This window comes from Drosophila melanogaster, chromosome 3L, assembly GCF_000001215.4.
Source record: "Drosophila melanogaster chromosome 3L".
Taxonomy (NCBI): domain Eukaryota; kingdom Metazoa; phylum Arthropoda; class Insecta; order Diptera; family Drosophilidae; genus Drosophila; species Drosophila melanogaster.
In genome coordinates this window covers 7,374,016-7,398,244 of record NT_037436.4, presented here as the reverse complement: position 1 = coordinate 7,398,244, position 24,229 = coordinate 7,374,016, and the positions used below count along the sequence as shown (strand labels likewise).

At 41.4% G+C, this 24,229-nt stretch overlaps 5 protein-coding genes across 11 annotated transcripts, besides 1 other annotated feature; 2 read left to right on the top strand and 3 right to left on the bottom strand.

The window, feature by feature from the left end:
• Positions 1–36: 36 nt before the first annotated feature.
• Positions 37–1,890, bottom strand: CG32379 (uncharacterized protein). Its single transcript, NM_168213.3, has 2 exons — positions 1,052–1,890; positions 37–435 (listed from the first exon to the last, which is right to left on the bottom strand). Exons 1-2 carry the CDS (start codon positions 1,777–1,779, stop codon positions 129–131), a joined length of 1,035 nt encoding a protein of 344 aa, NP_729252.2. The 5' UTR covers positions 1,780–1,890; the 3' UTR covers positions 37–128.
• A 341-nt stretch (positions 1,891–2,231) lies between these two features.
• Positions 2,232–7,503, bottom strand: CG8563 (uncharacterized protein). 2 transcript variants are annotated; one of them, NM_001274586.1, is made up of 5 exons: positions 6,726–7,503; positions 3,977–4,652; positions 3,397–3,507; positions 3,155–3,309; positions 2,232–2,632 (listed from the first exon to the last, which is right to left on the bottom strand). In NM_001274586.1, exons 1-5 carry the CDS (start codon positions 6,812–6,814, stop codon positions 2,341–2,343), a joined length of 1,323 nt encoding a protein of 440 aa, NP_001261515.1. In that variant the 5' UTR covers positions 6,815–7,503; the 3' UTR covers positions 2,232–2,340. The 2 variants fall into 2 exon arrangements, with proteins under 2 accessions (NP_001261515.1, NP_648116.2); NM_139859.2 differs by having other exon boundaries at positions 6,726–7,168.
• Positions 7,504–10,330: 2,827 nt separating this feature from the next.
• CG8564 (uncharacterized protein) lies at positions 10,331–12,597 on the top strand. Of its 2 annotated transcripts, NM_001274585.1 has the most exons (4): positions 10,331–10,442; positions 10,601–10,786; positions 10,989–11,498; positions 11,563–12,597. In NM_001274585.1, exons 2-4 carry the CDS (start codon positions 10,709–10,711, stop codon positions 12,535–12,537), a joined length of 1,563 nt encoding a protein of 520 aa, NP_001261514.1. In that variant the 5' UTR covers positions 10,331–10,442; positions 10,601–10,708; the 3' UTR covers positions 12,538–12,597. The 2 variants fall into 2 exon arrangements, with proteins under 2 accessions (NP_001261514.1, NP_648115.1); NM_139858.4 differs by lacking the exons at positions 10,331–10,442; positions 10,601–10,786 and having other exon boundaries at positions 10,882–11,498.
• A 10-nt stretch (positions 12,598–12,607) lies between these two features.
• Positions 12,608–16,631, bottom strand: smid (smallminded). Of its 5 annotated transcripts, none has more exons than NM_206287.3 (9): positions 16,559–16,631; positions 15,911–16,034; positions 15,514–15,858; positions 15,410–15,460; positions 15,011–15,351; positions 13,658–14,944; positions 13,264–13,596; positions 12,971–13,195; positions 12,608–12,908 (listed from the first exon to the last, which is right to left on the bottom strand). In NM_206287.3, exons 2-9 carry the CDS (start codon positions 15,987–15,989, stop codon positions 12,837–12,839), a joined length of 2,733 nt encoding a protein of 910 aa, NP_996009.2. In that variant the 5' UTR covers positions 15,990–16,034; positions 16,559–16,631; the 3' UTR covers positions 12,608–12,836. The 5 variants fall into 5 exon arrangements, with proteins under 5 accessions (NP_996009.2, NP_001261512.1, NP_523959.2 ...); NM_001274583.1 differs by lacking the exon at positions 16,559–16,631 and adding an exon at positions 16,091–16,396; NM_079235.4 differs by lacking the exon at positions 16,559–16,631 and adding an exon at positions 16,234–16,396.
• A 139-nt stretch (positions 16,632–16,770) lies between these two features.
• Positions 16,771–24,195, top strand: SMSr (Sphingomyelin synthase related). The gene is made up of 4 exons (NM_139857.3): positions 16,771–17,624; positions 22,337–22,840; positions 22,899–23,065; positions 23,130–24,195. Exons 1-4 carry the CDS (start codon positions 17,015–17,017, stop codon positions 23,649–23,651), a joined length of 1,803 nt encoding a protein of 600 aa, NP_648114.1. The 5' UTR covers positions 16,771–17,014; the 3' UTR covers positions 23,652–24,195.
• Positions 17,827–20,874: a mobile genetic element.
• Positions 24,196–24,229: the final 34 nt, after the last annotated feature.

Sequence of the window (24,229 nt, the reverse complement as noted above, 5' to 3'; positions counted from 1 at the left end):
CAACTGGCCACATATCTAATCGACAAATGGATCCATAAATAATAAACCACTCCAAAACTCCCGCACGAGTGACCCGCAAATCAGAGCTGGCGCAACTCGACGCTAATGTCTATTTATTTACAGCCCGATTACGACGGATAGCGTCTTATCACCTCTGCGGCCATGGCTCGCACTCCCACCCAACTTTCCGTGACCAATCGCTCGATTTGGGAAATCCAGGGATCGAATCCCTGGAAACCTGCAGCCGGCAGCTCCATGGTCATGGCAACTGTGGCATTCACCACTCCAAACGCAAAGTCTGTCGTATCGCCGGATGTTGGATATAGCACATAATATGTACTTCCGTAGCTATATATTCCATTCGTTGAGTAAATGATCGCCTTGGCACCCGCATCCGCAACGGACATCATGTCCTGATAGGTATCCGGAAAGTCGCTGGGTGAATTAAATAACAATAATTATTATTTTATTACATATAAAGATTAAGAAGAGAAATATTGCTTTAGAAACTAGGCAAGTAAAAAAACAATTGTTTAATTTCTAATAGTTTTGATAGGCCTAATAATATTTAGATGGTTTACTTAGAAACTGCCTTAATTGTACTTGTTATGTAAGCACAAAGAAATAACTTTTTGATTGAGATAAAGTCGCATTTTGCTATCTAAGCCACCAATAAATTATATCGTTATCAATTAAAAGAAAAATCTAATTTACTATCAACAAAAGCTTACATAATATCTGGAAAATATTGTTCCATAAAAAACCAAAATTTATAATCAGTTATTTCAATTTTGAATACAATATCTATTGAATTTAAAATATTTGTAAGTGATAATTTAAATCTAAAAATATAGAGCATATTGATAACCCAAAGGAGCTAGTCATTCTTGCCATATCTTGAGATTTCTTTAATCAAGTTGATAAATATCATAGTAAATAGCAGCTATCTTAAAAATTAACTGCTATCTCAGTGGTCACTTAAAAACGAATTACTTTTCTATCAAGCAGTTACCATCAATGAATTAAAAATTATAAATGATAACAAACATACCTTGTATAACCCCATGGTAATAGAAAATAGTTTCCATAGGAGTGTAATGAGAGATAAAAGTTGAGTCGTCCTTTATAATGGAGCATCACATCGCGCAGGACCTGCGACTCGGATTGGTCGAATGGTCGCTCTCCTCGGTAAATATTTTCGCACGGATCCGAGGAAGATCCCTCATCGTGACCCCATTCGTAGCCAAAATTCCGATTGATATCCGTGCCAATGCATTCCGGATTGCTGGTGGGTCGACGGGATTTACGCCAGTAACGAGAATCCGTGTGTGTGTACTCATATCCATCCGCATTGACCACTGGCATAATCACCCAGTCGTAGTCCTGTAAGAGCTCCTGGTTATCCCCATAGTTGTCCAACAGCTGCTGGATGATATAAAGCGCCATCGATGGTGATATCCATTCCCGGGCATGGACAGTGCCATCAATTAGGATCACCGGCTTATTCCGCCTACCATCTCCATTTGTTATAGTCAAAACTTTGAGGGGGCGTCTCTCGTAACTCCAGCCAAATTGCTTCACCTGAACTCGTTTCGGAAATCTTTCGAGTAAACTATCCAGATAATCATTAATTTCTGAATGTGTATAAAATGCTGATAGTACATCAATGTGTGGCCATTGGATGAGCAGCTTCTTTCTAAGATTTTCAGCTCGTTGGGCATGCACCAAAGGAGCCAGATCCTCGATCAGAACCTTATACTCCAAGTGATAGTTTCTCATAGTTTCAATAAACCTATTAGCTTCCTCAGGCGGTATGCTTACGATACCAAAATGACGGATCGCTTTTATGATACACAGACCAAGTAAGTAGTTCCCCCTCTTATATTCAGGGCTCGAGAGAACCCACTAGTTCCAGTTCATTTAAACTTAAATTTAAATCGAAATTTAAAGCTATAAAACAGAAATAAAATAGCGAAAATACCTCCGTATTTTATTAGTCGTTGAATATAAGTGAAGAAAAATCAAATTTTGTTTCAAAATCAAGTCCGCAATAACTGTTGTTCACTTTCATATATTCAATTAACATTCTTTTCATTTTTTGGCTACACTAATTTTAATTAACAGCAATCTGCAATTCATTCAGCAAATGCATATAAAATCAACGAATATATGCGCATAAATAAATATGCATTCCTTTCGGGTGATAAAAAAATATTTAAACGACAATATTTATTCACTATTCATCTCTTTAATGCTTAACAACGAGGTGACTTATAATTTTAGTTTTTAACAAACAATAAATTCAATTGCTTTAGGGCTTAGGAAATACAGTGGCGCCTTCTAGTAAAGGCTGACGTGCCGGATGAACTCGATGAAGCCGGCGAATGTCTCCTTGCAGACGTGGATGATGTCGTGGGCGGGCACATGGAACTCGTCACCGGGCAGCTCGAGCGTGTAGGACAGCGGGATTCCCAGATTGCCATAGGCGAAGTCGTCCAAGCTGCCGGAGGCCTCGTACAAAATGGAGGCGGAGGTGCCGGTGGTGTAGCGCGTTCCACGGTACCTGCCGATCTGGTTGGCGGCCCTCAGAGCCACCGAGCGCAGCGTTCCCACGGTTGGTGGCACGGTGTTTCTACACAGAGAGAAATTATAGATTATATACAAAATTTAAAACATATTAGCAGCTGAATGGTAAAACAATGTATCTAATGTACAATAATAACGTTGAACAGTTTAATAAGAAATATTTCTTTTCATCAAATTTAAAATATTATTTTTTAAGTGTTAAAAATTTCAAGTAACATTTATATTAACTTTTTGCAATCAAAGAAAACCTGGCATATTTTAAAAGATTTTAATTATGACTTGAAATAATATTACAAATTATTAAAAAAAATGTACTTTGCCTGTCATATTTCAAGACATCAGTTTAAACTTTAGTATTCAACGAGCAGTGCAACAAAAATGAATTAAATGGTTGCATTGGCAGAAATATTCGCGTTTAATTGCTTTTAGCAAATAATTGAAAAGTAAATTGAATTTCTTTCTGGGCCACCCGCTGGTGACGCCTTCACCCGCAGCCGAGGATTTTCGGACATGGAACATGCAACATGGAAATCAGGGTGGCTGCACTCCACTTTCCGCCCGTACTCACTTCGCATAGCCGTAGGGATAAAAAATGAATTTGCCAAATGAGTGAACATCCAGGCTGAGTTTCACACGGTTTCGATTGAATTCCAGATACCGCACCACCGCCGAGGTCTCCGGCTCCGAATTGGGCGCAGTGCCCGAGTACACCTCCGAGCAGAGCTGTTGGATTTGGGAGTGAAAAGGGTTTTGGCGAGGATTACGTGGCTCAATGGCGAAGGTCAATGTCGGGGTCAATGTGTGACTTACGTTCTGGCTGGCTCCCTGATAGTTCCAGTGATTGCCAAAGTTACGATTGATGTCCACGCCGGAGCAGGAATGACCCGCATAACGATGACGGTTCTTGCGCCAGAAACGATCCTGCAATGGATTCAATTAAAATATTTATTAAATTCAATAAACAACAAACATAACAGCAATTGAATATTGTGTGAAATATTTATTTTTCAGTTCCTTATGCTCAAAATTTATTTGTTCATTTAGACTGGCAGTTTATGGGCACGCAAGAACATTAAATATATATTTCAAATGTATTTTAAATCCCGTGACATCCAAGCACTTTTTAAATGACACTTTTCTCTAAAATAATTAATGTGTTTTCCCTAAGCTTTTCAATGGATATTTAAAGCGTATATGTATTACAAGATAAATGAGCAAGACTTGTTTAACACATGTTTGAATCTTTGATATTTCGTTGTATAATTAAATAAATTTAAGTTTTTTTTTGCGCAAAAAATACTTATTAGTTGCCCTAGCTGATATAACAAATGTATCTAACTTATTTGGATTATAAGCATTAGTAAATAAGTCAGTTAAACCCCTCACTTACCGTTGTGTGCGTGTATTCATAGCCATCGGGATTGACCAGCGGCACCAGAAAGATCTCCACATCCTGCAGGACCCTCGTGAAGGCGCGCAGATTGCTCAGCAGTTCGTAGGCCAAGTAGAGAACGGTCTGCGTAGTAATCCACTCCCTACCGTGGGTGGCTGCCTGGATATAGGCCACTCGACGAGGACGTACCCTACTGTTCAGTGAAATGGAGAGAGCAGCTATGTGGCGACCCTCGTTGGAACGACCCAAGGATTCATAGCGGCAGAACTGAGGATATCTGGCGGCCAAGCCACTCATGAAGCTGAGCACCTCATGATACCGCGGATAGTGCGAGAAGAAGCCGCGAGCCTGACGACGAGTCCTTCGACGTGGTCGCTCCGCCTGCTCGCACTCATCCTGCTGGCACTCCTCGTACTCCCCATCGTAGTTGTCATCCGCAAAGGAACTGTTCGCTTGAAGGGCCGCCATCAGCTCCATGAGCGGCTGCATCTCGTAGCTAACTCCCAAACTGGAAAGACTCGCCTCGAACTGTGTCTTCCGCCGGGGACTCACTGTCAGCACGGAGGAGTTTCTGGTCAGCAACCAAAAGTCCAGCTCCGCGTCATTCGTCTGCAGGTCGACCATGTACTTGAAGGCATTCTCGTCTCCATGTTGCACCGTGTATTTTGTATAACTGAAATAAGGATTTTTAAATTTACTAAAATGCTGTCAATTTTTATAATAATTAAAATTAAAATTACAAGTTTAGATAAAGTGCTATAAGTCTAATTTATATTATTCATTAAAAGATGGTTTATACTGCCATATTTTATGCACTGCCAATTTAGCCAAAATTTAATAAGATTAACTTAATTTTGCTAACAATTTTAAAGCCATAATTTCCAGTGAGTATGTCAAGGTTGGAGTATAAATTGTTTTGCTGGATACGTGTTAATTAATTCATTGTAGAGATACGCGTTGTTTGGACAAATAAATATTAACATTTAGTTGGCAGGCGTTTAATTAATTTAACAGCAAAACATTTTCGAACTTTTTGCTAGTTTTCTTTTTTGTTTGAAACTAATAGTGTGATGTGGTCATTAGTGGTTTCTAATTAACTGATACACCAATAGCCAGATAATCATAATCTAGCGGCGGGAAATCCCGATGATTGCTCCACATGTCTCAAACTAATTGGACAACAAATTAATTTATGGCTCGCCCTCGCCTGGCGTCAAAATGAGTTGTTGATTCATAAATTTATGCAAAACGTCTGCTGGCCGCTGTTTGTTGGCTCTTTGCCACCTCGCAGCGAATCGGTGGCCAATTTATCATCTCTCGAAATTCCACACAAACACACATTTATAAGAAAATAGATGAAAATATGTGAATAGTGAAGCAACAAGACTTAGGTCCCCCTACATTCATACATATTTATCTCGTTTGCATTATGCGATTTCGTGGGTGGCAGGGAGTGAGGGGCATTGTTGCATTACGATATGCTATTCATATGCCACACAAAAGCTAATCACGTGAGCCGGCCAACGGCATTCGATGATAATTTAAAAAGACGCCCCGAACAGTTGGCCAAAATAAAATAGCCAGCGGGGCGCATTTTTCAGCTTTAAAAGTTACGATTTTTTTCGAAATTTTCCCAACGCCTATTTAAGCAAATCAAAGCCTATTGTCCAACGAAACTTGGCCTTGTGAAAATTTTTATTTATCACTCTGCATGCATATCTTTATGTTTTTGAACTTGAAAACGGTTAGGAAACCAAACATCTGGCCAGTATTAATCGGAAGTATGATTTTCATTTCGATACGGTCTTCCAGTCGGAAGTTCTGCAACCACAAAGCCATCATTACTCATACGCCACATGGTCCAATGACAGGAGGGGAGGTATGCGCGATTGGGGGCGTGGCATGTTTGGCAAACAGTTTGCACTGCGATCGCTTGCCAATTGCAAATGTCTGGCAATTATCAACGGAATTGCTGAATGTATGTATGTATGTACATCTGTTTGTTGGTTTGTTGGTCACCAAACGACAAAACGTTTAGCCCTGCTCATTATGATGACTTCTAATCACGGCCAATGACCATGGATTCGGTTAACAATAAGAAAAAAAAAATTGTTTAAAAACATACAGCTTTTGTTTATCCTATGATTAGATGCGGCTTTATGGCGTTTGCATATCTTAAGATGTTCAACAAAGTGCACTAGTAGTCAAAACACAAATCAAGTTTTTCATTGGTCAACGAAAAGCACACAATCAAAATATTTCTAAATCAGAGCAATATTCTTTACAAAAATTATAAATATTAAATAAGTGAGCTAACTATCTCAAAATAACAAGCATGAGAAATTTTCTAAAAATAAGAAGCAACAAAATGCCGCAATTTCTAAAAGACTCCTTCGATTTAATCTATTGCAATCATTACTATTTTTGGATTACATTCCTAATGATCTCTATGTATCTAATCTGGATATCCAAATATGATAAATGCAATATGAAGGACTTTAAATTTTATGTTCTTTAAAGTTGTATACCTGATACGGGCCATTAGCAAAACCAGCTAAAAAAGCCCTGATCATGGATGAGATGCGAAAACCAGTTAATCAGCTAGAAACAACACTCGTCCACTGACCAACATAAAAACGTTTTAAATTGATGTGTATTACGTATTTCGTCTTTTTTGCTACCTTTTGGTAACGTTGTAATTTAAAATTAATTTAAAATTAATGCAAGTAGCCGCTGATGATATTACCCTTCGTAGCCGGCGAGATTGTTGGCGATGCCGAGACCCGCCAATCCGACGAGGCATAAAGCCAAGCTGCACACGATTCCCTGCCACATTTTTACCAATTATATGTAAATTTTATATATATATACTGTATATACTGTGCACATGCACCGAGATGCTTCCACGATCTCTGGCTAATTATGTATTAAAATATGCTGTTGCATGGACAGCCGCACGTATTTGTAAGATTTTTTGTTGATTTTTTTTTTTTTTGCACTTTTGTTTGGCTGTTTGTTTGTTTTATTGTTTGCACGCTGCACACTGACGCCGATTGGGTAAGAGTTTCAGTTCTTCAAGAGCTCTTAGTTTTAAGTGATTAGCTTGGGGGAAAATATTATAATACTAAAAGAAACTCTGTTCAGCGGACGCGATCCGTGCGTTCCATCTCCGGTCCGGCGGAAGACTGACGGGCGGTTTGTAAAGCGGCCAAGAAAGAAGACGAGATCTTGGCCAAAAAATTGTCTCGGATCCGAGAGTCGATTGTTTAGAAAAGTGAGTGTCAAGGTCGGGCTTTGCGACCAGTTTTTTAAAGTTCCGAAATAAAGCGGCAAACGCGTCACGAGACGAGATTTTGGGCACGCGTCTTGACCATTATAAATACTTTGACTTTCGGCTAAGAACTTTTGTGATATTTTTGCATAATTTATTCACCGATTCGATTCCCTTTAATCTGTACTTTTTCTTTTCTTTAATTGATTGGGAATTTTATTTATTATTTATTTTTCTTTTTTTTAGATCGAAAACTTGTTTGTCTCGAAATCACTTTTGATCACTTTGGGCCGCACTAACAATTTGTTCTGGCTTATTTTGTGGCTTTTGCATCCGCATATGTCGATTCGTGAATCGATTCTGAAGCCGCTGCTAGTTAATTTTCTGGTTTTTATAGACAAACTCGCTTCCTAATGTCATGATGATGTGTGTTCCTCAGCGTTTCGATTTGAAAGTTCAAGATGTGCTCGTGCTGGAGATGGTCCAGCACTATTGGAGCACTGAACTTTCGAATATTTGGCCAAAAACGGACAAGGTCACTGGTCCCAAAATAGCCGGAAGCAATAGTTCAATTCATTACAGTTACCATTTGGCGTCTAAATACGCATTTATTGAGTTGATTAATTCGTGAAGAGATCATCATCATTGTGATCGCCGCCAGAAGCCAGGTCACTCAATGTCCAACTCATCGTCTGATATTTATATTTGCTTTCGGCACCATTCGTTTCGGACCGCTTTTGTGTGTAATTATAACACTTGGCCATAGCTGCGGGCACTTCCGCCTGCAGTTTTTTCGATAGGGAATCTGACAGATAAACAATCGATGAACCGCCACTCGCATATTTCCGGTGCTAAACCGATCCGAAAACACAACTTGTTTGACTGAAATAATTTACATTTGAAATTTGGTGCGACTTCTGTGGCTTAATGGCACCACTTGGCTTAATGCCAGCCCTCTTTAGTCGGTTTCTAAATCATTTTAGTTTATTTATTAACCCAATCCAGACACATCTTCACAGCAGCCCAAAGGGCATTCAACTTCTACAGCAAATTAATTCACAATCTCCACTCAACGATCGCATTAGCTTAAAGGCTTATATGTACATGATTATATGTTCGTATATGGAGCTATCTATTTGGCTTTCGTTATTGTTCGACTCAAGGCATGGCTATTGTTTTTGTCGCGTTTTCGACCGAATTATTTGCATCTGAAAACCCACTGGTGACAATAGATGCGTTTTGGCCTTAACCATGAACATGAAAACTTAAATCTTCGCATGGGAACGGAACTGCGAGCAAAATATTTTAACACTCAGTATCAACTAATTTATACTTGAATTCCAGCTTATTTCTGCCTATTTAATAGAGTGTTTACTGTATATATAGGGGTGAGTATGTGATCAAAGTAATCAGAATATTGGCTCACAAACTATGCCAAATTGCACAAAGTTAAATTGCCCTGCCACATGACAAAAATCCAGCTCATTGGGGCAGGTCCAGGCAAACACAACTTTGCCAACAAATTCGTATTCGTTTGGGCATAATTGTTTGGAATTTCGTTAATTCGTAAACAGTTTTATGCTACATTACATTTCGTCATCGCAACTCGAACAAAAGACAGGAGACAGCTGTCATTCTGGCAAGAAAAAAAAAAGAACGGCACCGAATTCAACAAAGTTTTACCCTTTATATTGGCCAACATGCTAATGACATAATGCATACTTGAAAAGGGGTTTCCCCTTTAACTTTTACCCCCGCAGAAGGACGACCGACAACCGACTGACTTACTGACTGGGAAAGGCTTCACTTGTTCCATTCATCCATTTGGTTTTAGTCCTTGCGTGTTTATGCATAGTTCCACACTGAAAAAACGCAGGAAATTATTTCCAAAGAGTATTTTTTAAAAGGGCTACTTATGTAAATTGCCTTTTCCAGCTACCAATTTGCTCTACAAAAATATAATTTTATATCTTATGTAAAAAGAATGAATAGAAAATGTACTTAACATAATTATAAATAAATAGGCATTTCGATTACACAAATGTTCAATAACTAACCAAGTTTCTAAGCATCTAAGAATAATTTAATTTAACTTTAGTAAAAGGGTATACAACCGGAAAGGAAATAGCAAAGTTTTATGTAGACATAGCTAGACGTAAATATATGGCAGTCACTGTGTCAGGAAGTTGACTAAAAGACCGTTAAATGAAAATCAACACGAACATGCTTCCTGTATAAATCAACTGGTTGCGTTGCTCCCGCTATATGCCATACATATTTATACCAATTTATATGGATTCAGTTAAGGACTCCATGAATTTTTGTGGGTGGTCCTGCACCGAACTGGCGCGCACTTTTGACTTTTGCGTTGACATGACATTTGCCAGGACATAGGAAGCATATTACACTAGGCAACAAGTTGTCGAAAAAGTTTGGGCAACTTGAGGTGAAATATCACTCAAATATGTGGAAAATATTATTGCTGTACAATAAGAGTAGGTAACTATTTTAAAGAATACTTTCTAAGATTTTAAAAATATTTTAAATACATTATTCATACATTAAACCAACATTTTATGTGTAAAATAATAAAAAAAAAACAATTATAGACGTACATATTACATATTAAAGCATTTCATATGACAAATGCCTGATAGCGAAACTAAAAGATTAAATTATGATTTTATATATATTATATTTCATATGACAAATGCCTGATAGCGAAACTAAAAGATGAATATATTTGCCTGCAGCTCAGTGTAATCAGGAAGCACAGCTCCACAAATGAACTTCGCTGCAAAACGCTTAACCGGAGAAGGACAGCAACGGCTCCTCCTCCAAATCCTCGTGGCTCGTTTCCCAGGCTGCACGCCAGCAACTGGAGTCCCTGTTTATTTGCATTAGTAGGCGCCTCCTGCGCTTTTGGACGCCCACGTCGCTGCTCCGCAAGCGCCCATTCTCAGCCAGTCAAGCCACCCCGTCCTCCTGTCTGACATTTAGCATATTTGCGTTTTGTGGCAGCTGCAGCCGGGTTGGGGGATTCCGATTCCGAGCCGGAATCCAAATCCAATTCCGCATTACATGCTACCGTGCCCAACTTATTAAACGTTGACGCTGTCCCATTTACCCACTGCGAAATGTACACTCGAAGAAAAAACCTACAAATGTGCACTTACAAATGAGCCCAATTTGGTAAGAGAGAAATATTATAGAATGATTTTTCATACTATAGTGATAAAAGTTATATGTAATACAATTAGTTACTTAATCTTGAGACATTCTATCTATAGCCAATAGAGGCTATCCCAATTAAACGATCTTACCAACAACTTGTATCGATTTTCTTGCAGTGCATCAGCAGGAGCAACTCATTTGGGAGAGTTGGACTTTCTGTGGGAGTACGAATTTCGCCATTCAGGAGTACAAAACCCAAGCGTCCGCTGCTCCAGGCCCGCACAATGGAGGACAAACCCAAGCAGGGCACACGGCTGGCTCTGCTCGTGGTCGAGCGGCTGCACCTGAACATCAAGTGCCAGGTGAGTGTGGCACCCAGCAGGCCTGGGTGATTCCACTTAGGTGTCACTGCCGACCGAAATCTCAGTTTTCATTTGTGCTTCTAGCATACGAAAGGCAAAAATACTTAAATTCTCAAGTGATAAATCGTTTTCTCGTTTGTTTCTCTGTTAAAATTCTATCGTTCGCTCTGCGATGGCCACCATAACGAAACGTAAAAATCAGACAGCAAAGGATCGGAGCCGTACAGATGCCACTACCGCGCTTCGCAGGCTGGTTATCCCTCGACCGGACATCCTGCACACCTATCTGGATTACAAGCAGGTCAATCAGTATCTGCAGTATCTCGCACAGCGGTATGCCCACTTCGTACACGTCCACATCCTGGGCCACACGCACGAGAAGCGGGAGATCCGAGCTTTGGAGATCAACTGGATGAACTCGGAGAATGTGGAGCTCTCGCCGCAAATGCGGGAGCACTCACCCCGGCTCTTCGATATCGGGCCCAATGGACGATTCACCGTTCCGGTGATTCACGTGGGTGAGCATTGCCGAAAAACTGTCTTCATAGAGGCTGGCACACATGCCCGCGAATGGATAAGCGTCTCCACGGCCCTCAATTGCATCTACCAGCTGACGGAGCGCTACACCAGGAACATCGAGGTGCTACGGAAGCTGCGCTTCATCATCGTTCCGCTGGTCAATCCCGATGGTTACGAGTACTCTCGCACCAAGGTAAGAAAAGATTTCACCAGATTAACCAATTACGATTCATCACATTTTCCAACTTCATGGTTAGAATCCCAAGTGGCGCAAAAACCGCCGGCCACACAAGTCCGCCAAATTTGTGGGCACTGATTGCAACCGAAATTACGACATCTTCTGGAACAGCGGACCCAGCAAGATCAACCGTAATACATACAAGGGTGAAAGTCCGTTTTCCGAGCCGGAAACGCGGGCCATGAGATGCATTCTCGACAGGATGAGTTCGAACCTCCTGTTCTTTTTGTCCCTGCACTCGTATGGCCAAAGTATCATGTACCCTTGGGGCTACTGCCGTGACAATCCGATTTATTGGCGTGAATTGAGCTCCCTGGCGAATTCCGGCAAGAGTGCAATCAAGTCCTACAATGGCCGGGAGTACCGAACGGGTAGCATCAGCTGTCTGACCAAGCGAACCATTGCCGGTTCCGTTGTGGACTACGTATATGGAGTGTTGAAAGTACCGATGGCATTGGTAATGGAGCTGCCATCTCGAGAGCTCGGCTTTCAGCCGCCAGTGGAGATGATCAGTCAAATTGGCCATGAAAGTTGGTACGGTATACGAGAGATGTGCAAGCGCTCCTTTGATCTGCGACATCAGATTGTCCGTGAAAAGGAGCCACCACTGCCGTGGCCGTCTCGTCACGAAAGCAGTAATGAGGGCGTGGCAATCGAGAATACGTCAACGACCACGGAAGAGACCAATACGGCTGGTGGCGATTTTGCCAAAACCACGTCCAAGAAGAAGCGATCGAAGCGCACAACGATTCGCGCGCAGCACGAGAACATCTTACGGCTGCAAAGGAGTTTAAAGGCACGTGAAGCCCTAGATCTGCCCGAGGGCATTCAAGCCCTGCCGCCCGGACTCTTCCCGCGACAAATGGAGCCTCAGTATCCACCGATAAAACAATCCGGACTTAGTCGTGATGGACAGGGCGGTGGAGATGGCGCGATTCTGACCAGCCGTGGCAAACCTACCATTTCTTCGCCAGTGTCGCTGGTGCTCCTATAAGCTTAGAACTTTGTTTTGTGATTAGTGTGGCAACGTGAAATTAAATGTGTAAGTCAAACTAAACTGCGATGAACCCAAATAGTTTAACTTTTATTTTGTAAGATACTACAAAAAATTAAAACAATCCAAAAACTAAATACATATCTCTTCTACGCATTTTACAAGATAGATTAAATGGTTTTGTTTTTTTGGGTAACATATCGCATTTTGTATCGAAAATTAAAAGTTAATTTTCGAAACTTACAATTAAATTGATTCGCGATGGTGCTAAATCAACAAACTCATTATTGTTGATCGGTTTACTTATCATTTAGAGTGGGTACCCTTGGTGCAGCATATTTCAGGCGCAGTTTATCGTATATTTTGCGGTCCTGTTTATTAAATAAATACATGTTAAACAATTATAATTAACAATGTACTGGGGCATTCTTACCTGTTCGTTAACTGAGGGCCGAAGTTGCTGCAAAGCTTCCTGGAAATGCTGGCTGCGTACGCACAAATCGTCGAGATTTGTGTCGCCGTTGTTTAGAGATTGTCGCAGGGAGAACATGGAGGCCTGCTTGACCAATCCTGCCAAATCTGCGCCAGTATAGCCCTCGGTTTGGGCAGCAATTTCATCGAGATCTACATCATCGGCCAGAACCGGACGCTTTCCGTTCTGCGATGGAAAAGAACAAAAAATAGATTTCAATTTACCGAATAAAATATGTAACCACAATATTCTACCTTTGTGGTGGCCTTCAAAATCTCGGTACGTTCGCTCTGCTCGGGGAAACCCACGTACAAAATGGTGTCCAGGCGACCCGGTCGCAGGATGGCCGGATCAATGATATCCGGTCTGTTGGTGGCCGCCAATATGTATACACCCTTGCGCTCCTCGACGCCATCCATTTCGGTCAGCAGTTGGTTAACGATACGAGTGCCCGAATTATTACCATCGCCACCATCCGATCGCTTGGGGCACAAGGAGTCGAACTCGTCGAAGAAGATGACGCAGGGTGCAGAGTTCCGGGCACGTTGGAAACAGGCACGCACAGCTCGTTCGCTCTCGCCGACATACTATACAATATACGGACATGATGAGCAATGCAAGAAATATACAACATTTCAATTATCTTACCATGTTCATAAGTTCGGGGCCCTTCACCGATATGAAATTGATGCCAGCCTCATTGGCAATAGCCTTGGCCAAAAGAGTTTTGCCGCAACCCGGCGGACCGCATAGCAGAACGCCTGACGGAGCTGTCAGCCCAAGACGTTCCAGCATCTCTGGATACTTAACTGGTGCCAAGACAGCCAACTTAAGCTCTTCGCGAATTTTCTCTAGGGCACCAATGTCATCCCAAGTGGTATCTGGTACTGTTATAAAGCCCTCGCGCTTGGCCGAAGGCTGCATCACCTTAATGGCATCTACGAAATCAATGAGAGTGAGGCAAAAGTTTGGGTCGGCGAACTCTTCAGGGGGGTTGTCAAGAAAATTGGTCAGTTCGGCCAGTGTGGGTTCGTAGTACTCGTCGTTGGAGGAGGAGGAATCCACCTCCTGCTCAACGGCTTTTTTCGGCTCCTCGGGAGCAACATTGTCTACATCCATCGCTGCGTCAGTTGGTTTCTCCGCTGATTTCTTCGGTGTTTTCTGCGGCGACTTTATCGATGAGTTGCCGTTGGTCGCTTTCTTGGGGGTTTCAATATTTGGCGAGTCGCCTTCTGATTTATCCTTAGCAGATGTTTCCTTGTCACCATCTACCTTTTGTTCTGCCTCTGCATCTTTTGCAGTTTCTTCACCTTTTGAATCAGGCACAGGTGTTTCACCTGCGTCCTCGCTGGGCTCGTCGTCATCCAAAGTGACCGTTGTCATATTCTTTTCACTAGCAGCGTGCAGTTCACGGAACTTCTTCATGGACCTACGCTTTACGGCCACAGAAGCTGCACGACTTACGAGAGCCATTAGATCAGCACCGACATATCCCGGTGTTAGCTCTGCAATCTTATCATAATTTAGCTTGGGATCGACGGACAAGCCCTCGCACTGGATGCGCAAGATTTCACGCCGCTCTTTCCGCGATGGGATGTGTATGGCAATTTCGTGATCGAAGCGACCGATGCGACGTAGTCCAGGGTCGAGGACATCGGGACGCGTGGTGGCCGCTATGACGACTACTGATTGGCCAAACTCGTTGGCCTTCAGGTTGTCCAGACTGCTTATCAGCTGCGAGACAATGCGACGTTCCATATCCTTGGACGCCCACTGACGATTTCCTCCGATGGCGTCGATTTCATCGATGAAAAGCACACAAGGCGAGTAGCCAATGGCCTGGTCAAAGACCTCGCGAATCCGTTCTTCCGACTCACCAGAGATGCCACCAATTAGCTCTGTGGCCGGAATTTCCATTAGAGGCATTTTTAGTTGCTGTGTCGTAAAGCAGAGATGATTAATATATGAATTAACGATTCAATGTTCATTTATAAAACTCACCCCGCTAATGGCACGAGCAAGAAAGGTTTTGCCACAGCCTGGCGGCCCATGAAGCAATAAACCTCTCGAAGGCAATAGACCCAATTGAAAGTAGAACTCCGGCGACTTAATATGGATCAGCATTTCACACAACTCCTTAAGAGTGCTATCCATGCCACCAATGTCCCGGAAACTTTCCGTTGGGTGCTGCACCTCCAGATCCCTTTTGAACTTCCGAAGGCGATCGCGACTTTGGTTTTGGTGCAACTGCTGATATAAGCCAGGCACATTACGGTGATCTTTGGAACGCGGAACGGCGTCCTCTGAAAGATTTTTCGCTCTGTTGCCCACAACTTGGTGCACTAAAACAAAAAGTTTAGGTTTCATTGATTTTACAAAAGTATTTAAAAAAAAACTCACGCTTTTGAATGGCCTCCGAACTGCTAACGTGAATAGTATTCGGTTTAGCTACTAATGAAGAATGTCATTTAACCAAGTCATAGACTAATGGATTGATAACCCACCTTTCTTTGCAGCCACTGCGATCTCCGGCACTTCCTCCATCAGGCGTTTCAAAGCACTGCCCTGCACTGCTGGAGTAGGAGGAGGAGGAGCAGCAGCAGCAGCTACCCCATCTCCGTTGGTGGTTTTTGTATTGGAGTCATCTTCGTTCTCGTCTCCACTGGATATATCGATGGGCTCGCTGATTGGCTTGGGCGCCAGCGGCTTTCTTGGTTGACTATACAGGCTGTTCATCATATTGTTCATCACACTATTCGTGGGTGGTGGCTCGGAGTCCTCGCTAACACAATCTTCCTCGGAACTGCTTACCTTGTCCAAGTTATAGCTTTCCGAAATGATCGAGAATGCTGTAATAGAAATATTTGTTAAAAACAAATAACCACAATGTTCCATGTTTACCTTGGTGCACCAGCTGTCTGAATGGTCCGAATTTGCGTCGTGAATATTCCGGATACTTTTGCATCAACTCCCTGGTCATCTGTTTCACATCCAGGTAGGTTTCCCCGATGTGCTCCTCCAGATACTGAAATCGAAAGTAGAACGCAATTAGCACACGATGCGGGTAGCCTGCGACCTAACCTTGTTTTCCCTTGCCCAAAATCGCCGCCCTGCAAAGGGTTTTTGTGTGTTTTTTTTTTTTTTTTTGTGCTGCTTTCATGGGAATTTACCGGCTATCGGGCAGCTGGCTAGTTTGTGGATATAAACAACGGATTTGGACACACCTTCTTTACTCGGATCGTTATTAGATGGTCGTGCAGCAGCGGCTTGGCTTTCTTCATATTATTCGAGGATTACTTCTGTCTAGACATTCGCACGAGGACAATTAAATCACTTTGCCGCTCGCAAAATGCTAACGAAGCGAAGCTGTGGCTTCGATATCTTCGCTTTGGAGGCCGTTTCCACTCTTCCACATTTTCACCATGGTTTCGTATATATCGAACGAGATTTATATCAGTCAAGCGTTAATATTTAAATAATTTCTACTCGCCAGACACCTCAAATTGTTTTATTTAAAATAATATTAAGCTAACGATAAGAGTTTTAAACCTTTTGACTTTTACGAGAGCGAAATTCTCGAAAATTTTTCGGTGTGAACACGCAGTTAAGACCGAAGTAACTGTTCATCGATAGCGTTGGCGTTGTCCAAAAACTATCGATGGCCGAAGTCAGCTGTTCGGCCTTGTTATCTCGCTCCCGCCCCCAGCATAGTTGCTGACTCCGCTCTGCTCTCTCGCTTGCTCTCTGAACGGAACAACTGAGTAGTCTGAATTTAACAAGTAACCAAACCAAAAATTAAATGTGCTTTTACATCAACAAACGCTGGACGCGCAATAAGTGAGGTGTTAATTATGCGCCGCAGCAGCAACAGCAGCCAGCAGTGAAAAAATGTTGCACTCCATCTGAGTTCGGCCGCACAATTGTTTTGGATTTTGGATAAATCGCAAAATTGGAACGAATAAGAAACAGCCAGAAGAACATCGAACGGAAAAAAAAGAAAGCGCGATGTGCGACGGTGAAATTGGCGATCCGGTGACTCAGCCACGTTCCGAGGGCGGTGGATTGGTCACAATGGATCAGGAGACCCGGACGCACTACCTCGACGCGGCGACAGATAAGCACCTGACCAATGGATCGCCAGATCCAGAGCCCGTGGATCCGCTACTCGTGGCCCAGTGGTCCATCGAGAATGTGACCAGTTGGGCCACCTGCATGGAGCACTTTTCGAGAACACTGCTCGACTGCCTGCGCCAGGAGGCCATCGACGGCGAGGTGCTGCTCTCCCTCACCGAGGAGGATGTACGTGATATGCGCTACAAACTGGGCTACAAACTCACCTTCGGCGAGCTCAAGAAATTCTGGATAGCCGTGCTCAAGCTGCAGCTACTGGTGAAGAACAGCTCTGCGGAATCCGTAATACTGGGCATCGAGTGCCATGGGAACGGGAACTCGGTATACATGCCACTAGCCAGCACCGGCTGCGGTCCACCGTCCTCATCCACGTGCCCCTGTCCGCAGGCCGAATGCCCCAGCTATGTGTCCGATTGCGATACCTATTTGCGCATGGGCGGACGCTATGTTCCGCCGGAATACTTCAAGACCGCCATGAGCTTAGGTGAGTGGTCCACAACCTGCCCCCCTTCAATTACGAAGGTCAATTGTCCATTGATTGCTTCGGCGGGCTTATCGGTCGTGTGCCAATTCTCGAGAGCTTTTCGCTTTTCTCTATATAGCGCAGTTCAGGCATATACTTTCCTTGCGATAGCCGAGAAGTAAGAGGTTTCCCCATGGGTATGACTATTATGTAGTATATATATAGTAAAATTGTTGTTTTATTTATGAGTCGAACTAATGTCCCGTCAGTTGACTAAGGACAACGCCAAGAAATAAAAAATAGTTTTTAGGAGAAATAGTTTCACGACTTTATTCTTTGGATCTCAGCTTAAGACTAAAAATCAAATGCAAATTGGATTGAGGAGAAGCCTCAGTATTTGAACAATATTTGTATTTCGGGAGAGCCTCGCTCTTGGGTTCTTAAGATTAGGTAGCGTTGAAAGAGGGCAGTCAAATCTGCTTAGGTCAGGCTTTAGGATGTTTACAAGAACGGCTGCGCTGCCAAAGATAAACGAATGCTGCGCAGCTGGGATACGTTATGGAAAATTACTAGAGTGCATTACTGATTTCTTTGAAATAATGGAAGTGGCTGGTTTGGACCACCCAAATACGTCACTCCCCTTCCCTTAAAGAGAAGCCTATACTTGGGCTGGGATTGATGGATATAGTGTGGGAAATGGAGTTTCTTCTATTTCTGTTTGTTGTGGTGTGTTTTGATTTTGATTTTTTCTTATTTTAAGTTTTGCATACAGCATCATAAATGGTTTAAATGATACATATCTTAAATATGAGTACAACAAAATTAGTGCGATTATTACAATGATCATTTGTATGTAAAGTGTAATATTGTTCTCTGAAATCATCTCAACAATGTCGTTGTGTTTTACAATTTTTATTTTTGTTATATTAAGTGGTGTGTATAGTGGTGTCAAATCTATTTCTGGTTCTAACAGATTTTCACTTAAAATTATATTATTGATTTCTATTTTGCATTGCGTTACTCTTATCATTTTGTTTCCTTCTATTTTTATTTTATTAATTGAATTTTGGCAATTTTGGTTAAGAATTGTTTGGGTTAAGTTCCAGGTTACAATTGTGTTTGGTTCTATGTATTTTATTATTTCGTTCGTGTGTACTGGCTTAAAATTACAAATTGGATTTAAGTGTTTAATAATATTGGTGACACATTCATTTTTTACTTCTTTATTTTCGGTATTATAAACTTTATTTTCTTTTTCAAAATATGATTGTGTGTCTGTGTAATCTAGCTGATAGCCGTTGGAGTCTGGGTAAGGAATTATTTTAATTGTGCTTATTAGTGAAAGGTAAATGGGTATGTGGGATATGATTAATACTTGGTTATCATTGTAGTTAATCCAAGTGGATGTTTTAATGTTCAAAATGTTTTGGCTGTTCACATTTTCAAGTTTGTCGTAGTTTAGTAATTTGGGGTTAAACAGTCCAAGTCTGGAAAGCTGCATAGCCATTTCCAAATCTTCTATGTATTCCGTAAACTGCATTAGTTCGAACAAAAGACTGTCAATGATGGTGTGGTTATTTTCATAATTCTGTATTTTTTTGCATTCCGTCATTTATCAATCGTATGGCGTCGTTGAGTTCATGTAATTTTACTGAGTTATGGACGTTGATTTCAAGTTTTTTCTGTATTTCGACTCGATCATTTTCATCTAGTGTTCCAAATAGGTATTTAAAACCTGAACCCACAATGTTAATAAGACCCCGTTTGTTTCTATGTTTCAGGGTTATTCCGGCTAGTTCTCTTTTTATTTTATTGTATAAAAAATTGATCTGGGGTGCATGGTAATCGGTTCGTAGTCTTTGCTCAAAATAGTCAACCACGATGTCTATTTCAGTTAAATTGATTTTTAAGGAGTGATGTTCAAAGGAGGATGGTATCTGTACTGGCTTATCAGAAAAAAGGAGATATCCGTGGTTGGTGTCAATATTATTAATTTGAATTTGTTGTCCATGAACAGCTGTGATCAGTATAAACAATAGTGTTATCGGGTACCAGGTGCCTTCCAGGTGTAGTTTCGAAATTAGTAATTGACGTCGTCTCTCCGCTTCTTCGCAGAATGCTCTTAGGCTTCCTCTGTATGGTGTCTCCCTGAAGTTCTCCAGAAGTTTGTAGTTTGGTGTTTGAATTTTAAATTCCGCGATGAGTCTTGCTTTAAGGGTAGGCCAATCTTCGATGTTCGGAAGTCCCAAAGATCGTGTAATTTGTCCGTCCAAGTTCCTTTCGATGGCTCCCAGTAGAATCCTCTGTTGTCGGACATCATTTGTTTGGTAGAGCGAAATTACGTAATCCACTCTGCTGATAAAGGTGTGAAGGGTTTCTGGATCACCCTTGAATGGCATAATGTCTTTAAGCTGCCGACGGGCTTCGGCAAGGTTTATGTCGCTCAGCGCAATAATTGGTTGTGACATTTTTATTGTAAAATTTTTAACTTTTGTGTTTTATTTTTTTGTTTTGTTTCGGATTCAATGTTATTATTATTTTTAAGCTTTCTAGTTTCACTTGTTTGTTTTTTTTTGTTTTGTAAATTTTTGTGTTGTATTATTAAAATTCTATATTGTTTTAATTTTTTATTTTTATATGTTGGTTTTAAAACTTAGTTGCCTTTGGACTTAATATTTTTGTTTCGTATTTCACTTCCACTTATTATTGGATAACCGAATTGGAATTATAATCCAAGTTGAAGAGTTTTCACGAATTTATTTTGGGAGATGTTTCGAGCACTGGACTATAAAATTTAACTTATTTTCCACTCGAAGGTTCTTTTTTTCGGATACTTTTGTATCCTACCGACTGCGCCAGTAAAATTGTTGTTTTATTTATGAGTCGAACTAATGTCCCGTCAGTTGACTAAGGACAACGCCAAGAAATAAAAAATAGTTTTTAGGAGAAATAGTTTCACGACTTTATTCTTTGGATCTCAGCTTAAGACTAAAAATCAAATGCAAATTGGATTGAGGAGAAGCCTCAGTATTTGAACAATATTTGTATTTCGGGAGAGCCTCGCTCTTGGGTTCTTAAGATTAGGTAGCGTTGAAAGAGGGCAGTCAAATCTGCTTAGGTCAGGCTTTAGGATGTTTACAAGAACGGCTGCGCTGCCAAAGATAAACGAATGCTGCGCAGCTGGGATACGTTATGGAAAATTACTAGAGTGCATTACTGATTTCTTTGAAATAATGGAAGTGGCTGGTTTGGACCACCCAAATACGTCACTATATACATATGCATATCTAGATAAGAAGCTCTGGCATATGGCAGTTAACTTTCAAAGGAAATAATATATTATATAAACCTCTGCTCCATTTTATCAGACTTTTGCTATCATTTGCCTTAATAATCCCAACAAGCTACGAAAAAATATCATACATATCACACTTTGATCTTTTTAAACATTAAACATTTAGTTCTTGTCATGTCTGCCAGCATTAATAATTCTAAAATTCTGTAACCAGAAATAAACGCTTTCCATGTGAGAAACATTGCTTTAATTAGTAAATCTAATTCTAGAGTATATCACTCAATCCAATCACTACCTCAGCGATAGGCCAATAATAATGGTTTCAATGTCACGCGTGTTATAAATGTTTAATCAGACCATACGTCATTAAATCCCATTTATAGTTTCTGTACTACTACCTATTCTACGAAAGTAAACGAATTTACCTTCGAGTTCATGGGTTCATTAGCTATGACTTCTAGAGATACGTCACACTCTAAGTTTAATAATGTTTACTGGTCACTGGCGACGCGTTACTATTATTTATTTTGAGCACTTCGGAGGTTATTTGTGTAGACGCCGCTCGCATTTATTTGTGTACTCATATGCCTCTCATTCTGGCTAACTGGTTTTGTTATTTTTGTGTAACTTTGCGTGCATTAAATTTCAAATTCCCATTTGTTTATGATACCCTTCAAACGGCTGGTTTTACTTAACGGGTAAATTTTCAAAAAATTGAACGGCAAAGGAAAACCTAAAAACAGTAGCCAATCGAGTGTTGAATTTTATGTATTATGTTATGTATTTATTTATCTATCTGACAAGTTTTAGCTGATTATTCAAAAAAGGATTGTTCTGTAAAATAATGTTTCACTTGAGTTATAATATTTAAGTGATCAAAGTTCAAACGAAACAATGGGCTTATCTAGGCTAATTTGCTATCAGTGGCTTTTTATTTCGATAATGCATTTATCATTACAGACTATGCTTGTTTTTCTATTGTCATGGCCATTTCAATAGATAAGTCTACATTTTGGCAGATAAAGCTGCTGAAAGATAATTCTTTTGGTAGTAAATATTACACTTTTATCACTTTCGGAACGGGGTCAAACACACTACCAATAATAATACGAAAATAAAATGGTTTCCTTTTCTTTGTTAAAAGGTTTCCGCATTATATACTAAATTATTATACAAACAAAGATGACTATCAGAATAAAGTACATACGTTTATTTGCTCTGATATCTCAAGTTTAGTCATCATTGTGATTCAACTTCATAAATTCGACATCTTGAGATCAATTTGAAATACAAACGTTTTTAGAAATTATATATAGAGAGTTTATAGATTATGGTTGCAAATGACCGATTCCATAACTATTTTTTTTCCGCCTGCTGAGCCAAATTAGTCACACTCTAAATCCGCATGGTAACATCATATTTTTTGTACCATCAACAGGCTACTCGTTCGTTGTCACCTGGATAACATCGTTAACAATGGTTATTGTGCACGAGCGGGTTCCGGATATGAAGCGCTATCCGCCGCTGCCGGACATCTTCCTGGACAACGTGCCGCATATTCCGTGGGCCTTTAATATGTGCGAAATAACCGGCTCACTATTGTTCACCATTTGGGTGGTCGTGCTAACCTTCCACAAGTATAGATTGGTCCTACTGAGGCGATTCTTTGCTCTGGCGGGCACGGTTTTCCTGCTGCGCTGCGTCACCATGTTGATCACGTCGCTGAGCGTACCGGGAACGCATCTGCAGTGCAGCCAGAAGGACTTTGCCATCGATGATCCCAATGTGGACATGGTGGGCGCCTTGATTATCCGCATGTCACGAGCCTATCGCATCTGGAGCGGCCTGGGCATGTCCATTCAGGGAGTGCGGACCTGCGGCGATTATATGTTTAGTGGTCACACGGTGGCCTTGACCCTGCTCAACTTCTTTATCACAGAATGTGTGTTATTTATTTATATTTCCTATGCTGCTTACTGACTTACACTCTGATCTTTCAGACACGCCGCGGAATCTGTACTTCCTGCACACGCTGACCTGGCTGCTCAACATGTTTGGCATATTCTTCATCCTGGCTGCCCACGAGCACTACTCCATCGATGTGTTTGTGGCCTTCTATATCACCTCACGTCTGTTTCTGTACTATCATACTCTAGCAAATAACAGGGTGAGCATTTAACAGCTTCGTTTTTGTTTAGAAAGGGCATTCTAATAATAATTTATTTCCACAGGCTCTCATGCAAAGCGACTCCAAGAGGACGCGTGTTTGGTTTCCCATGTTTAGCTACTTCGAGAGCAGTGTCGATGGAATGGTGCCCAATGAATACGATACACTTGGCTCCCTCATCGATGGGATTATTGAGCAGATCTTCAAGGCCAAGGATCAATTGGCCATATCCGTGAAGCGCTGCTGGCTGGATGCCCCGCTGTCCGGCAATTCATCGGCTCACATGTTTGGCGGAGAATCTGAACAATGTTTGCGCAATGGCACAGCATCGGCCGCTTTCTTTAGTCCTCACCAGTCGCTGATCGGAGGATTGGGTGGTCAGAGGAGCCAGACGCATTTGAATAGCGCCCAATCCGGGTCCTCCACACCCACACCAGCTACATCGGCGCCGACCAAGAGTTTGCCGACCCAAAAGAAGACCTTCAGGGATGCGAGTGTGGATCCCTTTTCGCGCACGACGTTCGCTGCGGTCCAGCAGGCAGAAAACGTCAAGGATTCGCCGATGAAGGAAAAGAAGCATCTCTGATTCTCACAGCCATTCGCTCTTCCACATTCGTATATCGATATCGATGTCGCTCTTCGAAAAGCAAACATGCAGAAACTAACCATACCGACTGATATTTTTATTTCGAAATTTCCATCGATCCCCTTCCTTTCACAGCTCTCCCCTGTATTATTGACAGCATTCTACCATTTGTAGTGCCTTCCGGGTCAGATCCCCCCAGATCATCCACCCACCATTTAGAAAGTCGTTGTGTCCCCCAAGAGCCTTTCCTTAGTTTACTTGTGGAATTTTATGAATATCGAAGTTTTTTTTAGCCGGGAGATGCTCCACGTCGGCTTTGAATTGATTATGATGATAAGATAGCCCTCCTCATTCCGTTCAATTGAGTTTTGAACTAAATGTATTTATTATTGAAGACTTTTTAATGCATTATTATGTAATTGTAAGCATGTGAATCAAGCGTATTTTTAGTTAACTAGTGTTAAGTTTGGAAAGTTTCTGTTGAACGCACAAACACATTAAATAAATCAAAATGAATATTCTCAGAGTCTGGAGAAGCCACTGTAAAGGTTATTCATAATTTTATTCACAAATGGAAA

What these genes read in the sequence shown, in the direction of transcription:
- CG32379 (NM_168213.3), bottom strand. Translation starts at nt 1,779, where the DNA reads ATGAGAAACTATCACTTGGAGTATAAGGTTCTGATCGAGGATCTGGCT. An exon ending in TTACCATGGGGTTATACAAG is followed by an intron (nt 436 to 1,051) that starts GTATGTTTGTTA and finishes TAATTCACCCAG; the next exon opens with CGACTTTCCGGATACCTATC.
- CG8563 (NM_001274586.1), bottom strand. Translation starts at nt 6,814, where the DNA reads ATGTGGCAGGGAATCGTGTGCAGCTTGGCTTTATGCCTCGTCGGATTG. An exon ending in AATCTCGCCGGCTACGAAGG is followed by an intron (nt 4,653 to 6,725) that starts GTAATATCATCA and finishes TCCTTATTTCAG; the next exon opens with TTATACAAAATACACGGTGC. An exon ending in ATGAATACACGCACACAACG is followed by an intron (nt 3,508 to 3,976) that starts GTAAGTGAGGGG and finishes AATCCATTGCAG; the next exon opens with GATCGTTTCTGGCGCAAGAA.
- CG8564 (NM_001274585.1), top strand. Translation starts at nt 10,709, where the DNA reads ATGGAGGACAAACCCAAGCAGGGCACACGGCTGGCTCTGCTCGTGGTC. An exon ending in ACCTGAACATCAAGTGCCAG is followed by an intron (nt 10,787 to 10,988) that starts GTGAGTGTGGCA and finishes CGTAAAAATCAG; the next exon opens with ACAGCAAAGGATCGGAGCCG. An exon ending in ACGAGTACTCTCGCACCAAG is followed by an intron (nt 11,499 to 11,562) that starts GTAAGAAAAGAT and finishes CTTCATGGTTAG; the next exon opens with AATCCCAAGTGGCGCAAAAA.
- smid (NM_079235.4), bottom strand. Translation starts at nt 16,290, where the DNA reads ATGAAGAAAGCCAAGCCGCTGCTGCACGACCATCTAATAACGATCCGA. An exon ending in TTCGGAGGCCATTCAAAAGC is followed by an intron (nt 15,352 to 15,409) that starts GTGAGTTTTTTT and finishes TTTTTGTTTTAG; the next exon opens with TGCACCAAGTTGTGGGCAAC. An exon ending in TTTTGAAGGCCACCACAAAG is followed by an intron (nt 13,196 to 13,263) that starts GTAGAATATTGT and finishes TTTCCATCGCAG; the next exon opens with AACGGAAAGCGTCCGGTTCT.
- SMSr (NM_139857.3), top strand. Translation starts at nt 17,015, where the DNA reads ATGTGCGACGGTGAAATTGGCGATCCGGTGACTCAGCCACGTTCCGAG. An exon ending in CAAGACCGCCATGAGCTTAG is followed by an intron (nt 17,625 to 22,336) that starts GTGAGTGGTCCA and finishes TACCATCAACAG; the next exon opens with GCTACTCGTTCGTTGTCACC. An exon ending in CAACTTCTTTATCACAGAAT is followed by an intron (nt 22,841 to 22,898) that starts GTGTGTTATTTA and finishes CTGATCTTTCAG; the next exon opens with ACACGCCGCGGAATCTGTAC.